The sequence below is a fragment of the Ilyonectria robusta genome, assembly GCF_021365365.1.
Source record: "Ilyonectria robusta strain PMI_751 chromosome Unknown BGZ61scaffold_7, whole genome shotgun sequence".
Classification (NCBI taxonomy): domain Eukaryota; kingdom Fungi; phylum Ascomycota; class Sordariomycetes; order Hypocreales; family Nectriaceae; genus Ilyonectria; species Ilyonectria robusta.
In genome coordinates, this window is record NW_025764441.1 from 481,402 (window position 1) to 496,251 (window position 14,850).

The following is a 14,850-nucleotide window of genomic DNA, read 5'->3' on the forward strand; positions in this document are numbered from 1 at the left end:
CGCCAACAGCACCACCAAAAAAAGGGAATCGTCACACAAAACACACAAGGCACCCAGTTTGGAGGCAGGGCAGGCGGGCAGGGCAGATGGTAGACAGCAGCGTGATACCAGAGGGAGTTTAAGCACTTGGAATTCTTAGCAGCGGGATCAAATAAGCACCGACACACCCCTTTATGTGAGTGTTGCCCAGTCTGAGGAAAATCGAGTTCCTGGAAACAATGCATGATGCGTATAATGCTGCTGGACTACCCATACACTGAATGCTACAACGAAAACGGAAGTCGGATGCCGCCAAGAATGCACACATCCGATCCCTGTGGCTGGTAGGCTCGCTTGGCAGCCATGGGAGGGAGGCATGGCAGACAGGGCAGACATGCAGCGGGCATGACACACAACGAGGCAAATGCCCGATGAGGCTATTTATGTTCGTTATTTTCCTCAACGACAATAAGTGGCGCTTGTTTCGAATTCTGGGGGGAGCCGCCAACCGAACGAACCTCCCAAGCCAGACCAGACCATACCCATGTCATACATATATCCATCCATCGCTAAAGGTCCTCGTCCGTTATGGGACCTGGTGGAGAAAACAACTTGGGATACCGGCCGTCGGCCATCCGCGGCCACTTCTCGTATCCGAAATCCACTCCGGCCGTCGACATCCTATACCGCATCAACGCCTCCTCGAACCGCTCAATGTCGTCACACCAAATGCTTCGAAGGTTGGGCAATTGCTCCCGGCGATACTCCAGGATGTTGCTGAGGCCAAGCAACCCCCTTCCCAGGCGGACTTTGTGGCCTTGGCTGTGTGCTGCGAGGTAGAGTGCCTCGAGCGACTTTGGAAGGCGATCGGCGAGGGCATAATTGTCGGTCCGCGGGTCCAACCTGTCGTTGTAGATATCCATTGAGCACAAAAACAAGCTTTCTAGTGCAGTAAATTCCCTGAGGCTGCAAATTGGCTCCGTCCCTACATCATCGTACGTTCTGCGGCGAAGATCTAGGTGGAGCGTCCGTAGTGATTTTCGATGACTGCGGAGACACTCCACCGCATCGGACGGCTGGAAGTGGTTGCTACCGGGGTAGTCACCCCCCTCCACCATGGCAATGACGTCCTGAATGTCCAAGTCAATGGGCTCTCTAGCCTCGTACACAAACGTCTCCAGTGCCCCGGTGCAGCAGGACAGGAGGTGCTCGAGTGAGTTTTTGCGTAGTCTGACGTCAGTCACGCGGAGTGTCTTCAGACTCGGCAGTGAAGGAGCGTCATCGTGGATAATGCTAGTATGTAGACTAAGCTCCTCCAGATTCTCAGCCAAACGGAGAAGCGTCAAGTCGTGGCAGTCTAAATCGAGTGACTTGAGGGGCATCGATTCGACGCCAAGGGCGTGTAAGGAGGCTGGAGATATTCCCATCATCGGCCACAGGCATCGTCTTTCGAGGCCGACATGCCGCAGATGTTCTAAATTCGGGAGCAGCGACATCAAGAGGGAGAAGAGTTCGACGGAAATCCATGATCGTCGGGGCGCATAGATTGTGAGGTTGCAGTCGGAGGTTGACCTAGGGCCGTCGTCGTAGTGTTTTGGATTATCGAGGAAGAAGGAGAGAAACCGCTTGTACCTCTCGCCGCCGGATGTTGAGTGTGATCGCTGTTTCCAGAGCCATCGGAGATGGATGTCGCGTGCTTCTGCTACTGATTTTAGTGTATCCCGAGCTTCATCGTCGCCGATGGGATCCAAAAGGGACCACGAGAGCGAGACACTTCGGACGCGGTCTGCGAGGTCGCGTCGCTGGGATACAGTCCGCATAAAGGATGCTAGCCGGCCATCCCACGAATAGTTAGCCCGCCAAGTGCTACCCCAGTCGAGGACGAATTCATGGTAGAGGATATCTTGGGCAATATCTCGAATCCTCCTCGACACAAGGCATAAAGAGAAAAGCTCCTGGCGGGTGGCGCCGTACCATGATGGTGCATTCGGTTGTTGTTGGGGGTGGTCGTAATGGTGATGGCTTGGGCAGTACGGCAGGGCGTACTCGCCCTGGCAATGCAGGCAAAGGTGTCTAAAAACGAGACATAGCGTCTCGGTGGAAAGATCGAGTAATCCAGGCATTTTTTGCCGATTCTGGGTTCCTTGCGGCGTTGATGTTGATGAATCGAGGCCGACCGCTCCGGGATCGGAAGCGGAGAGTGGTGATCGTGAGGGCGTTTCAACGCGTTACGACCGAGAGACGGCCGAGAAGACCGAGATGATGGAGATATTTAGATTGGCGGCAACTCACCGCAGGTCCCTCGAGGGATGCTACAGCGCCTCCTGAGGCCCGTGCTTGAGGTAAATAGTTCAGCTTTTCTTGTCATCCGCTTCTTCTGTGACGCTGCAATGGACCGACGCAACAGTTCCGCCCATGGCTGCCAATGAAACAGGTTTGACCGTGGTGAATGGGTCAGCCGAGATGTTGGGTGTTGCTTTTGTTGCTTTTAGGGTGACGAATCCTGCAGGATGCCAAGGAACCAGCCGACATAGCCCGAAGGTTTACAGGTGTAAGAGCAAATCACAAAGATTGATAACCGCAAAATGAGACTATTGATATTCGTATTGACGAAACGGGTTTACTCTGGTCTCGTTCTTGACCCAGCCCAATCTCCTTTCCCCCGGCCTCGTGGGCCGTCCGTCTGGTCAATGCTGACAGCCCTTCACAGATGATTATCTGGAGGCTCACTCAGTGCGGAATTCCAGCCATTCGGTGGGAGCTGGCGGATGTCGTAAGACTATTCCAAATCGTCGAGGCCTCTTGTTCCCGACCCACCGGGGGTGACGCGACCACGATAGATCACTGGCCAGCTGTCACTCCCACAGCCCACGCTACCACGCTACAACGCTAGCTGCGGTAGGGCATGTTATTTATCCACTTCAGCTCGGGAAGCTTGTCCAGGATCGTATCTGACGGCTTTGAGCTTGTGGAATTGCGTGGGATCCCGCCCTTCTACGCCAGCAAGGCGGCGTAAATCGTCTCGCAGGCGGGAATAATTATCCGTACGACCAGGGAGGCAGAGTGGCGCAGCTGAGGCGGACAAGATATGGACGAGCATGGTCGCGTGATCCCAGTTAATCCTGCGTGTGTGGATCGAATATGTGCCAAGAAATAGGCCCTGCACAACAGGGAACTCGGTAAAGCTGGGGATACTTTGATTTGGGCAAGATATGAGCCCAGACCATCGGGGCGAGAGGAGCAGATGCATCTTAGATCGATGTGTAGCGACTCCAGGGTGGTTCGATGACTTCTCAGACACTCTGCCACATCCACTCATCCAGAGTTTCTTCCTTTATCGCTCAGGGATTTCCGCGGTGCACGAGGTACAGGATCCATAGCATCCTACATTGCCAAGATTCGCGGAGGAGTGTGACTCTCAGCTCCTTGGGCACTAGAGCATGCCTTAGCTTCTTATGTAAAGGCATGAAGGCACTCCATTGCAGGAAGCAAGGAGTTTATGGAGCTGACATCATGGTCGGAATTGCGAGTGTCTCGTGGCACATCTTGGGGCTTTATATCGGTGGATGTGGCTGCCCAAGGGCCGTAGTGTTGGGAAGGGAAATGCCATGGGCTGATCTCCTGCGGGTTGAGATTGTCTAGGCTCGAGAGTAGAACAATAGGCATGCTCGATTGATCATCGAGAAGCTGTTGGTTCTATTCTTCAGTGGGTATGGCTGGCCCCGAAGTTGATCGGCAACATGCCCTGCAAAGAAAGTGGCTGTTTGCATCCCCGAGGCCCATTCCCATCCAGGGACGAGGAAATCCCGGAACATGCCTGGCCCCTCCTTTTATTTTTTAAACAGCGTGCTCAAACCTTTCTAGGGCTGGCCCCCGCGGAACCAGCGCTCTGTGCTAATGAGATATTGCTGGGGCTGGCCCCTGTGGATGTTGCGGGCTGGTCTAGTAAGGGAGTGATAAGACTGGTCCTCTCTGAAGCAGTAGCCTGCTCCAAAAAGATCTTGCCAATATTCCTCTTTCAGCCGTGGAAACAGATATGCAGACAAAATGATTTAAATATAGGTTCAGACGCCAGAGCTGGAGTGGTAGCCTATCGTTTCTGGGTCATGGCGATAATCCGGGATGTATCTGTCAGGGTATGAACGATGGTGGGGTGGAACGTATCAATCGATGTGCTGTCTGGGATGGTAGGGTTTGGATGGTATGATGCCAGTGTACTAGAATGGTCATTTCGACTTGTCCCGGACAGGGTATGGTATCTGTACATAAGACAGCGGAGACGGGGGGCTTTTGCCAATCTATGAGCCCGCTGACGTCTCCTATGGCGGACTGGCCGTTGCCTTTCGCTGGCTCGCTGGTAGCCGTTGCCTCCGGCGGCCTCCGGGACCGAGGTCTGGAGGTGTATAAGACACGGTCCAGACCGGATTCCTAGCAGCCGGTCAGGAAGCTGTCGAGGATATAGTCGAATGTGGAAGTTGAGTAATGACGACGAGTAGGGACAGAAGACGATTCTGAAATCTCCATTTGGCTGAATTTTGTGACGGGTTTGACCTTTGCAATGAATTGAAGAGATAAAACTGCAAAGACCCAAAGGCGCAGAGGTTGCAGTCTGATAAGAGAGGAAGGAAGACAACCTAGAGCTTGGCAGGACGCGTATGCAATTAACGGGCCTAGCAACTTGAGGGACAATGTGAACCTGGAGCCTTGGGACCTTGCTGTAATCTGCTGTGACCATTGCAACCTGGCCGGGACCTTGTTATGGCCTCTCTAGCTGCAGTAACCTAGGTAGTTGGGGCCCTGAATTGTAACCAGCTCCCCGCCATTTTCTACTACTAGGCACCTACCTATACTGAATGTGATGAGTTTCACGGTAAATCTAGAGTGTCGCCCGTTTCCGACTCTCTCTTCTTTTTCCTCCCTCACTATCTTCAAGAAAAAAGTCCGCACCTCTTCTGCCCCCTTCAGATCCACCCCTGCCCAGCAGGACTTCGGCTGACACTTATATGCGACTTGCCTATGGGTATATCGACCTACTTTTATCTCGTCCTCGGCTCGACCTTACTTCGGTAGATCACCTACCCTGTCCAGTGCGCCGCTAATGGCGTTGCCGCCAAGGGCCAGGAGATTGAGGGACTTCGCCCTGTCAACTCTACCTCTGCGGTATGTTATACTGTCCTCGCCCTGGCCTCGAGCTAACCCTCCCTCAGGAGCCTATCCACTCACTGTGACATTAGGCTTCCTTGTCTCTCTGGTACTATTGGATTATCCAGGACCTGTCTACACAAGATCTAATTGAGCATCATGTTCTAAAAAGTAACTCAACTCTCGGCCAGGAGGAGGCATCAGCGGGCATGAGTTAAATTCTTATGTTACTTAATTTCATATAATATTTAACGAACTGCTGGACCTCTGTGTCGCTGCCGAGAGCCTTGTGGAAGGTTCTGCCTTCTTTTTAAGTAGCAGCAGCTTCCTTATCAGTCTTGGCCGCGTATTGACGGTCTATTAGCTGCCAGAAAACAGAATACATCTCTGCCAGGCGACGTATGTACTTGGGAATTATTCTTATTATATTTGTTTATGAATGGTATCCGTTGTGAGAGGTGTCACCGGCAGGCCAGAGTTACAAAAGCAGATTGGGGGCAAGGCTGTCAACCAAGGGAAATGCACATGCCTCACGAATGTGATGTATGTCGCCGATCAACTTTGTTGGTACATCCTTGGAACCAAGGAGCGTAACAGATACTGTGCGCTAAGGTGTATCGACTAAGGTCTGTATTTTCAGAGTGGCAACCTATCCCGGGTATCGGCTTCAAATGTGGTATGTGTAATCCACTACGATGCACCAACGACCAATGTAAGAGGCATCCAGCAGAAACGGTTTACGATCTCAGGCTGGATACAGATTTACGTGATTAGTTTTGTAAAGTCTGTTGCAAAAAAAAAAACGATGTGCGAGCAACGGAACGACAGCCCAAGCAGAAACCCTTTTCTTGTTGCATCAAGAAGCATCCCCGACACGATGAAATGCAAGAGTCCAATTTGCCAAGAACTATAAGTTCAGTTAGACGCTCGAGCCAGGGCACAAAGACGACGGTGCCTACGTTCGATGTCTGTCTTGCCATAACAAGTTTATGGAAGATGGCCACGACAAACTCTTTGTTGGCCATCGCCCGGGACATGGACTAATGACATGTTCAATTGTTCCAGGCTCGAGAAGGCTGGCCGACCTTGCAAGACACCTGTGCGACGTTTTGCTGTGCATCTCCCTAAAGATAAGTTATTGAGTTGGGTGTTGGTTTCCGTCCTTTTCCGCCACTAAAGTACTCTCGCGCGTCCCAGTTACCACAATGCCAAATTGCCGCTCTTTGACTGCGGTTTCATGCCGCCATTGTTGTATCTCTCTTAACTGTAATTTTTATTTTATTTTCTTTATTTTATTTTCTTTATTTTATTATCTTTATTTTATTATCCTTATTTTATTATCTTTATTTCAGTATCTTTATTTTGCTGAGTTGTCGTGCAGCCTTTTTTCCCCTGGTGCGACGTGAGTTGACGGGCTCATCACCGTCACTTGTTTCTTCGGTGTCTTCGTTCATAGGATCATCGCCACCAATGTCCTCAAATCCGCTGAGGTCGGCCTCATGTGGATGAAGAAGGGCGAGTTCATCGTCCTCTGAATCATCTGACAAATTCACTTCATCGATCTCTTCATAGGCCTCGTCGTCGGCCTCATACTCCTCGTCGACCTCGTAATCGATCTCCTGGATACCCACTTGGGGCTCGTTATCGTTGGCGTCCTCCACGCCAATCTCTTGATAGGCGCTGGTGATCTTCTCTTGCGCCATCCTTGTGGCCCTCCGACTACTCCTCCGTGGAGCGGAAGTGACCTCAACTCGGGCACCTAGTCATGGAGTGTTAGTTTATCTTCAGGTTATAAGATCCAGTACATACTGCTTTGTCTCTGGCCCGAGACTGGCGTCGCCAAGGTAGACCCCATGTGCGAGCTCTCGCCACTCTTGGTCCGCAACGTGCTGTGCCTCTGGATCGGAGCGATGTCATCTACATCGCTATCCGGCATGTCGCAGACATGCATAGGAATCAATTTCTGTGGCCCTTGGGATATATTCCAACACTATTCTGGAGAAGACAACGTAGGCCTCGCTCGTTTCGGCTCCAGAACGGGGGGTGTCGAGCAGACTCCCATAATTTTCGGACATAGCGATCTTTTGTCCAGACACATTCTGTGCAATACGAGACGACCTCCAAGCTTCAGACATTTCAATTGCGATTACAACGCCGCACGGGGGTCACCCAGTCCAGCGCAAATATGCCTGGCCGCAAGTTAGCTCAAGGAAAGTCCCATTCGAAGGGCAAGGAAATCAGCAAACCCACCCAGCGGGCTTTGCTTCGAACGCCGACAAATGAGCGATTGTTCCTCTTAGAGTAGGTTAGGCGCCGATACCAAACCGGAAACCGAGGTTCCGTGTAGCAGATGTGAGTCTCCCTCAGGCGTTAACACCAAACATATGATTTTAGAGAGCAGACTTGCGCCCACGCTTCAAGTGGCCTCTGCGCTTTCTCCCAAAGGTTTGGATTTTGACGGCCAATCGACTTCCCACTTCTTGTAATGGTTGTGGCATCCCCGAGATTTATAGTGCGCTTTGTCCTTAGCGTGGCCTGTCTGATAACCCAGCCTAGGGTATTCGTCTCTCTTATGCGACCGCAGTTCGGATTGGTGTATGTCACCACCTAGTTTTAAAGAGGTCGCTCTTTTCCATCTTATCGAAGGTGTTTTGACAAGGTCGACATCTCCATCTTCCAGAATCATCTCTGACTGGGGACCAGCGCTTGCTTTCCCCCGAAGCTGCACCAGACTACGCGTTTGTGGTCGGATAGATCCGAAGCTTATGTCTCCTTATAGGAAAGTATCTAATGAGATAGTCAATCGAGTCGGTCGCAGGGAATTTTTCTGGCAAGGTTTCGATAAGGCCTGCGGCCGCCCGATATTTGACAGAGTGGGAGACGGAGGTTGGACAGGGATCGTGACGTCGGTCAAAATATACTCAAATGGACCTCTCGAACATAAGGCAACAAATTCATTAACTCCAACAAGAATTCTTTAGACCCTCTGACTCTCTGACTTGCCAGAGGAAATCTCAAGAAAAGAAAACACGATGCTCCCCCCCTCTGTCGCTCTCACCTCCACCTTTTATCTCCCCTGTGGTGTCTCTGCTAGCGACCCGCCAGCCCAAGAGTCCCCGACCGCCTGTCACAGTACTCAACAGCTCGAGATAGGCTGCTTCATTCCATTAACCCTGGATTAGGCATCTACGGACATGGCGACGTCCTCACCGCCCTTGGAGGGCTTCTCCCCATTGGGGTCCTCAGCAGTCTTCTCGACGGGCTTCTCGGCGGCCTTCTCCTCCTCCTTCTCCTCTTCCTCTTTCTTTTTCTCCTCCACGGCCTGGCGGAGCTGCCATGCCCGGACAGGGCACTCCAGGGCCTTGTGCCCCTTTTTCTGGCACTATAATGATATTAGTAATCTTGCACACTCCACCCAAATGTGTACCCGTCAACCTGGGTAGGTAGTTGGAGAGACGAAGACTTACAATCCGGCATTTGCCGGTGAAGGGCTTGCGGATTCTTCCGCCACGCCCAGGCCCTCTATAGATGGTCCTTTCGACATCTACATACTTGGTTAGCAGCGGATCATGTAGAATGAAGTAGGCAGGGAATACCGAAAGAGTGATGATGGCTATGACTTACTGTGTCTTGGCCGAGCAGGTCAAAGAGAATCGATGGTGGTAACTTGGGCACCATTGAATCTCTTTGACCTGCGCCTTCGAGAAACAGCCATCATCCTCTTTGACTTGGTCGACCAAGACACAACAGCCATTCTTCCGCATCCTGCGCGACCAAAGCACAGCCACCATTCTCTTCGACCAGCGCCGTAACTTGGACGTACAGATCAAAGAGAATGCATGCTAGTAACCTGATCAAGCAGGATGAGAAACTATGGTTGTTGTATCTTGGTCGCCCAAGTCAAAGAGACTGATGGTTGTTTCTCGAAGGCGCATGTCAAAGAGATTCAATGGTGGTAACTTGGACGCGTAGGTCGAAGTGAACGATGGTGAGTTGGACGTGCAGGTGTAAGAGAAAGATGGTGGTGAGTCAAAGATAAAACCATTTGGCATTGTGGTGGCTTGGATGCGCAGGTTGAAGAGATTGATGGTGGTATTGTGCGTGTAGGTTGAAGGTGTGAGGAGGAAGAGGAAATATTTTTCCTGTTGTGCCTCAGTAGGTACTTAAGTGCACAAGCCCAGGTCACCTGATTGATGGCTCAACCTGATGGCTCAACCTGATGGCTCAACCTGATGGCTCAGGCTTCCAGGTGTCTACCAGGTGGCTGCGAGTTTGGGTTGGGAAGGAGCAATTGGATCAGCCCAGGCATGATGCTATTGGCCAATGAACTCAGCGACGATGTCTTCACAACCAGGAATCTCTGACACAGCCGCATCAGACCGTCATATCAACGCTCTGTGAGCGGAATACATTGTTACAAGGCTGACCAAAGATTACCATGAAAGAAACTTTGCAAGGCATCCGTGGAGAAAATGTGGGTGAAGGAGATGGGGGAGAAGCCCGAGAGAAAGGGTGGCGCCGACTAAGATCTCTTTGCAGTTTATATTACCACCCTGTCTCTGTCCTCGTAACCTGAAATCTTGAACCGAATGCTCTTCCATGACTTTAAGCATTCAATTTGCACATATAAGTGCATACTCTGACACGAAAGACTTACTAATATAGTAGCTTGAGAAGTGACATTTTTTATCATCTTTAGTCCTAATATTAGTCTTATTAACCTTATTTATCAAATTATGTTTATTGATAAAGATAGATATAAGACCTAAGGTTAACTTATGTATGACCTAGGTCCATTTATTTACCTGGGGTTCATCTAAAAGGGCTTGTCCCTGTGTGCGAATATCAATACTCATGAAGTTAGGGGGCATCGGTGGATCGACAGACTGGAAAGAAACCCGTGGGCGCTAAGTTACCTATTAGACATTCTGGCGCTATTCTCGGCTCTAGGCACTCTAACCTAGTGTTCTACTCACTTATGCTCTACTTGGCGCCAGGCCTTAGGTCTTGTAGCGGCAACTGGGTTTCGGATCCTGGTAAAATGGGCTAGGAGATAATTTATACATATCTGGTGTGATTCTCGGGTTCTAGCAACATTCAGTTCTCTCACGCCCTGTGGGGGAACTGAAATTAGGCAACTTCTTGTCCTCCGCTTATTGACTTGACAGGCACGCCCTCATGTCGGCTTGTCCAAAAGCCACCCAATCATCACGAGTATCTTGTCTGTCCAGATAACCTAGCCGTCAGATAATACCTTCTCCCTTATTCCTTCTGGCGGCGCTGGTTCTCCTCATCCGTCGATATAAACATAGCTGGGGTACTGGCCGCAATGTCGTTGCTCGAGCTGCCGGTTTGGTGTTCAACGTTGGCCTTTTCGTCGATCTCGTCGATTACAATGAGAAGCTCGCCGTTCTTGCCGTGGCGATACGGCTCGATCTTTGCTTGCTTGACGACATCGAAAGCTGCGGACCACCCAGACACTTTCTGGAAGATGACATCCATTTCCTGAAATATGATGTTAGCACAGATAATTTGCTAGGTCAGGATAGACAAACCTCGAGTGACCGGTATGCTGTCTCAGGGAAGAAGAACCAAACACACGGCACGATAAGTGCGTTGATGATTGCAAACACAGTATAAGTGTGATGTTTGATATTGGTGAATGCGACAGGAGTGATCATGACAACCTATTTCAAAGTGTTAGCCATGATACACGTATTTTGAGACGAGGTGAACCGACCATGAAGTTGAAGATCCAGTTGGACGAGGTTGATAGAGCGTTGGCGGGAGCACGAGTACTCAGAGGAGTAATTTCGGCAGGATACAACCAGGTCATGCCCAGCCAACCAAAGGCGAAGAAGGTGTTAAAGACAAAAAGCAAAGCAATTCCAGCAATCTGGAAGGGCTTGGTATCTTGAGAGCCGACGCCGGCCAGGGTAGCCATGGTAGCGGCCTGTCCCGCCGCACCAAATAGCATCAGCTTTCGGCGTCCCACACGTTCTACCAACCACACAGCAGGCCACGATGCGATGAAGTATTCGGTACCGTTGATAGCCGCAAGTAAACGGGACATTGTCGGAGACATGCCAAGATCGCTATAGATTTTTGCCGCGTAGTAAGTGATCAGGTTGATTCCACAAATCTGTGTTGTATAAGTCAGGGATTGCTCTTTGTCAAAGTAACATTTTTTAACCGCCTGGTTTACCATACCTGCTGAAACATCTGAATCACGAATGCAAGAGTGGTTCGATGCAAATTGCGGTTCTTGTTGCGCTTGAACAAGTCAGAGAATGTACCCTTGCTCATCTCGGATGTGGTGTCTTTGATTTCCTTAACCTCGTCTTCAACGTGCTTGTCATGCAGATCGAGATCGAAAATAGCAGCAATGACCTCGCGAGCCTCTTCTTCTCTTCCCTTGAGAATGAGCCATCGAGGGGACTCGGGCAAGCTCATTACGAAGGTCAGGATAGTCAGGCAAAAGACGATCTGAAACGCCAATGGAAAGCGAAATGAGACCGAACCTGGGGCATACGCAAGCCCAAAATCAAGCCAATACGATATTGCAATTCCCCCCGTTATGAGCATCCCTTCTATCATGACCAGTTTGCCGCGATTGTGTGATGAACATGTCTCGGATTGCCACATAGGAACAGTGCTTGTGTTCCCCCCGTTCCCAACTCCTGTAAGGATCCTCGCGATGATAAACATGGGCAGAGAGAAAGCGGATGCCTGCAAAGCGGCACCAATTACCATGATGGTGGTGCCGAGAAAGATCATCTTTCTGCGACCAAGAGGGTTTCCAATGAAGATGGTGATGACAGCTCCAAGGAAGCAGCCGAGGTTGTACGAGGCGATGGCAATACCCTGGTTCGTGGAACGAGTGGACTTCAGGGACGGACTAATTCCATCCTCGCTATCGTTGATATCGGGAAACTGAGCTAGGAAGATGGGCAGAGTCAAGATACCGCCCATGACACCCTGATCTGTCAATTGTCAGTATGGGGGTTGTGTAAAGTGGGGCTGTGGAAAGCTTACCGTAACCAAAGAGCAGGAAATCACAGCCGGCGACGGCGCTGATAGCCCAGTTGAGGTGCTTGCCTCTCAGGCCGAGGAATTTCTTCATGATGGCAGCGACTTCTTGCGCGTCTTGATTGTTGTTCTTTTGTTCACTGCTTGTCCAGACGTCAAGCGGGGCGGGTGGTGTAAGTGGAACCGGTGCAACTCAAACCTTGAGCTGGGGAAGAAGTATGATGAGACAAAGCTGGAGAGATGAGGATAGAAATCTGGGGAAACGGGGATTGCAAGGAGTTTATAAGTAACGGCCGGCAACAGACATCTCAGTTGCATTCGTGGGGAAGGGTGTAGTAGAGCGAGTCAAGCTGGGGCAGTGGGCGCTAGGTCCACGGCCACTTCACGCTACCGACACCCCTGACTCGGCGTCTCACAACTTGACTTTGGTACCTCTCGTACTTCCTGACCCATGCCATGCCGCAAGGTATGTACATAGGGAGGAGGTAAGCTTTTAGCGGTGTCGCTGAGGGCGAGCTGGGGAACCTGGACTCCAGCGCAGCCAAGAACAACACCATGCTCAATACGCACACGCGGCACGCCTCATGAACCAGCTCCGCGAGATGAATTACATAGTAAGTCGCAGCACACCGCTCGGCCTCTGCAGCGTTGTGTGCGAGCGATTACGGCTGGAGGAATTGGGAACGGGTTGATCGTGGGGAAGGATGATGTCATGACCAGCTCGCGTGGAGGAAGATCTTGGGGATTGAGCGTGGAGGAGGCATTCACGGGATGAAAAACTGGGGGCCGTCGTTATTGGACGAGTTGCGTCCCAATGTCGTTAGGATCAATTCAGGTATTTCTAGACACTCTTCGCAGTCTTCGGTGCTCTGAACCGCAAAATGGGGACACTTCACCACGTACCATCCGACACCCATGTACTATGCATCATGTATGCATGCTCTCTGACCTTCAGAGGTAGCAGCCAAGCGGCCAACCCCGTTAATGTTTCTTGGCCCGTCGTCATGATTCGTGAGCGGCGAGGCACACGGGCAACGGGACGAGCAAAAGGCACCCTTGATCCAGAGAGGCAACCCGAGCGGGATCCTCGCTGCCCTTATTACACATCTGGCATGGTGGGAATCCATCGTGGAAGCACGCACGTAATGGCGGCCGCCAACTTCAACGATGCCAGATCCATGTTGAGCCTAAGCAGGGCCAAGCTGGGTGGGACAGAGATCTCTCGCAGCCGTGGCGTCTGCTGTCAACGACTCAACGCTCATGGTCCTGCAGGCTGGCGATGCCGCGAAGCCATGAGGCTCTACAATTGGCAGCAGGGCAACGAACGACATGCCTTGACGGATAGAGATATCTCGAACAACATGTAAACAAACAAGCATCTCGCACAGCAGCACAACGGCAATTGACTTTGTGTGTTTGGGAGCATTAACACGGTGTATGCATCTGCAACGTGTGCGTGGCCAATCTCCGCTCCCAGAGCCGATGAGATGGTTAGTCCGTCCCCGGATCCTTCTGCCACACCACAAGCAAGAGTCAGGCCTTGCCGCCTTGGTCACAAAGTCCGGGGTCAAGACTAGCTCTCGGGTTAGGTGAGAACGGAGAGACGGATGGACGTCCAGTACGCGCCGCATCTCACGCCGTGCTGGACCGAGTTGGCCGTATTGTCGCAGCGCCGATGGTCAACGACGGGTCCCATCATCGAATCATGGCCAGCTCCGCTCCGATGCACCATGACGCCCTCATCGAAAAGATGCGTCTTTTTTGCCTTCCCGGCCAACTGGCCCTCTCGACGCCACAGGAAACCGAGGCATTGCATGTATCAGGACCCGCAGTACCGTCAACGACGTCCTGCTCCGTACGTCAGACGCAAGGTGGTCGCCGAAGCTGCTTCGCTCTCGAAGGTTGCATTCAATGGAGGGGCTGTTGCTTCTGGTAGCTAGGGGGCCTCCTCCGGGTTTCCCACATTGGACGAGGCAAACGAACACCCGTGATGATCTATAATAATGCCCCGGCTGCAACACACACGTGGAGACATGCGCTAAAGCCGTTGGGCTTGCGGCCGTGGTGCGAGTGTGCAAGTGCCGTGTCGCGCGGCGTGGCTCCGGAATTCCATTGCCCGATAGATGAAACGGCTGGCACACGTGAGGATACATGGTTGGCAAGTATCCTGTACTCGTGATGCGCAGGGGATTCCGCGATTCTGCTCGTCACTGTTACTGCGGCCTAGTGTTTACTCCCTGGTGTCTTCGTCTGCCCTTTTCGGACGTAACAACTCACTGCAGGGTGAAAACTACCTTGCACAAAAGCAACACCAACCACTAAGCAGGTACGACCATAATATGCACTATTTCTCTATTTCGTCTTGTATCCCTGTACATCACACCACGATTCAGAAGAAACACAACCGTTTAGGGTCCTTCTCGCGGCGTTAACAACCCAATTTCTTCAAGGAGCAGCTCTCTCTTCGCTCAGCCAACGTCGGTCGATCCCTTCCCCTTTCGACTTCGCTAGTCTCATCGTCCTCGGTCCTCGATAAAGACGACATATAACTCAGATCCGGTCTTGGATTTTATGAAGAGTAGGTCTCGCAGTAGCTTTTCTCGCCTGCAGTTGCTTTAGTCTACAGATTTCAATCTACCCAGCCAAAATACATCACGCAACTGTTTCCTGCCGCGCCGGGCTAACACCGACAGAACACAC

The 14,850-nt window shown here is 51.4% G+C and overlaps 5 protein-coding genes across 5 annotated transcripts; 1 reads left to right on the forward strand and 4 right to left on the reverse strand.

The window, feature by feature from the left end:
* Window positions 1-56: 56 nt before the first annotated feature.
* BGZ61DRAFT_448742 (uncharacterized protein) lies at window positions 57-2,570 on the reverse strand. Its single transcript, XM_046245511.1, has one exon. It carries the CDS (start codon window positions 2,100-2,102, stop codon window positions 549-551), a length of 1,554 nt encoding a protein of 517 aa, XP_046105918.1. The 5' UTR covers window positions 2,103-2,570; the 3' UTR covers window positions 57-548.
* Window positions 2,571-6,464: 3,894 nt separating this feature from the next.
* BGZ61DRAFT_476363 (uncharacterized protein) lies at window positions 6,465-7,057 on the reverse strand (the record flags this gene model as incomplete). The annotated part of the gene is made up of 2 exons (XM_046248797.1): window positions 6,465-6,880; window positions 6,931-7,057. 2 exons carry the CDS (start codon window positions 7,055-7,057, stop codon window positions 6,465-6,467), a joined length of 543 nt encoding a protein of 180 aa, XP_046105919.1.
* A 973-nt stretch (window positions 7,058-8,030) lies between these two features.
* On the reverse strand, window positions 8,031-8,799 carry BGZ61DRAFT_587061 (uncharacterized protein; the record flags this gene model as incomplete). Its single annotated transcript, XM_046256468.1, has 3 exons — window positions 8,031-8,503; window positions 8,589-8,665; window positions 8,718-8,799. 3 exons carry the CDS (start codon window positions 8,797-8,799, stop codon window positions 8,300-8,302), a joined length of 363 nt encoding a protein of 120 aa, XP_046105920.1. The 3' UTR covers window positions 8,031-8,299.
* Window positions 8,800-10,383: 1,584 nt separating this feature from the next.
* Window positions 10,384-12,346, reverse strand: BGZ61DRAFT_574113 (sugar transporter family protein; the record flags this gene model as incomplete). The annotated part of the gene is made up of 5 exons (XM_046256149.1): window positions 12,157-12,346; window positions 11,332-12,104; window positions 10,862-11,263; window positions 10,677-10,808; window positions 10,384-10,626 (listed from the first exon to the last, which is right to left on the reverse strand). The coding sequence occupies exons 1-5, from the start codon at window positions 12,242-12,244 to the stop codon at window positions 10,384-10,386; spliced, it is 1,638 nt and encodes a 545-aa protein (XP_046105921.1). The 5' UTR covers window positions 12,245-12,346.
* A 255-nt stretch (window positions 12,347-12,601) lies between these two features.
* BGZ61DRAFT_476365 (uncharacterized protein) lies at window positions 12,602-13,517 on the forward strand (the record flags this gene model as incomplete). Its single annotated transcript, XM_046248798.1, has 4 exons — window positions 12,602-12,616; window positions 12,687-12,764; window positions 12,871-12,985; window positions 13,108-13,517. The coding sequence occupies 4 exons, from the start codon at window positions 12,602-12,604 to the stop codon at window positions 13,515-13,517; spliced, it is 618 nt and encodes a 205-aa protein (XP_046105922.1).
* Window positions 13,518-14,850: the final 1,333 nt, after the last annotated feature.

Bases quoted from the DNA above. Each gene is read 5' to 3' on its own strand.
- BGZ61DRAFT_448742 (XM_046245511.1), bottom strand. From the start codon at position 2,102: ATGCCTGGATTACTCGATCTTTCCACCGAGACGCTATGTCTCGTTTTT.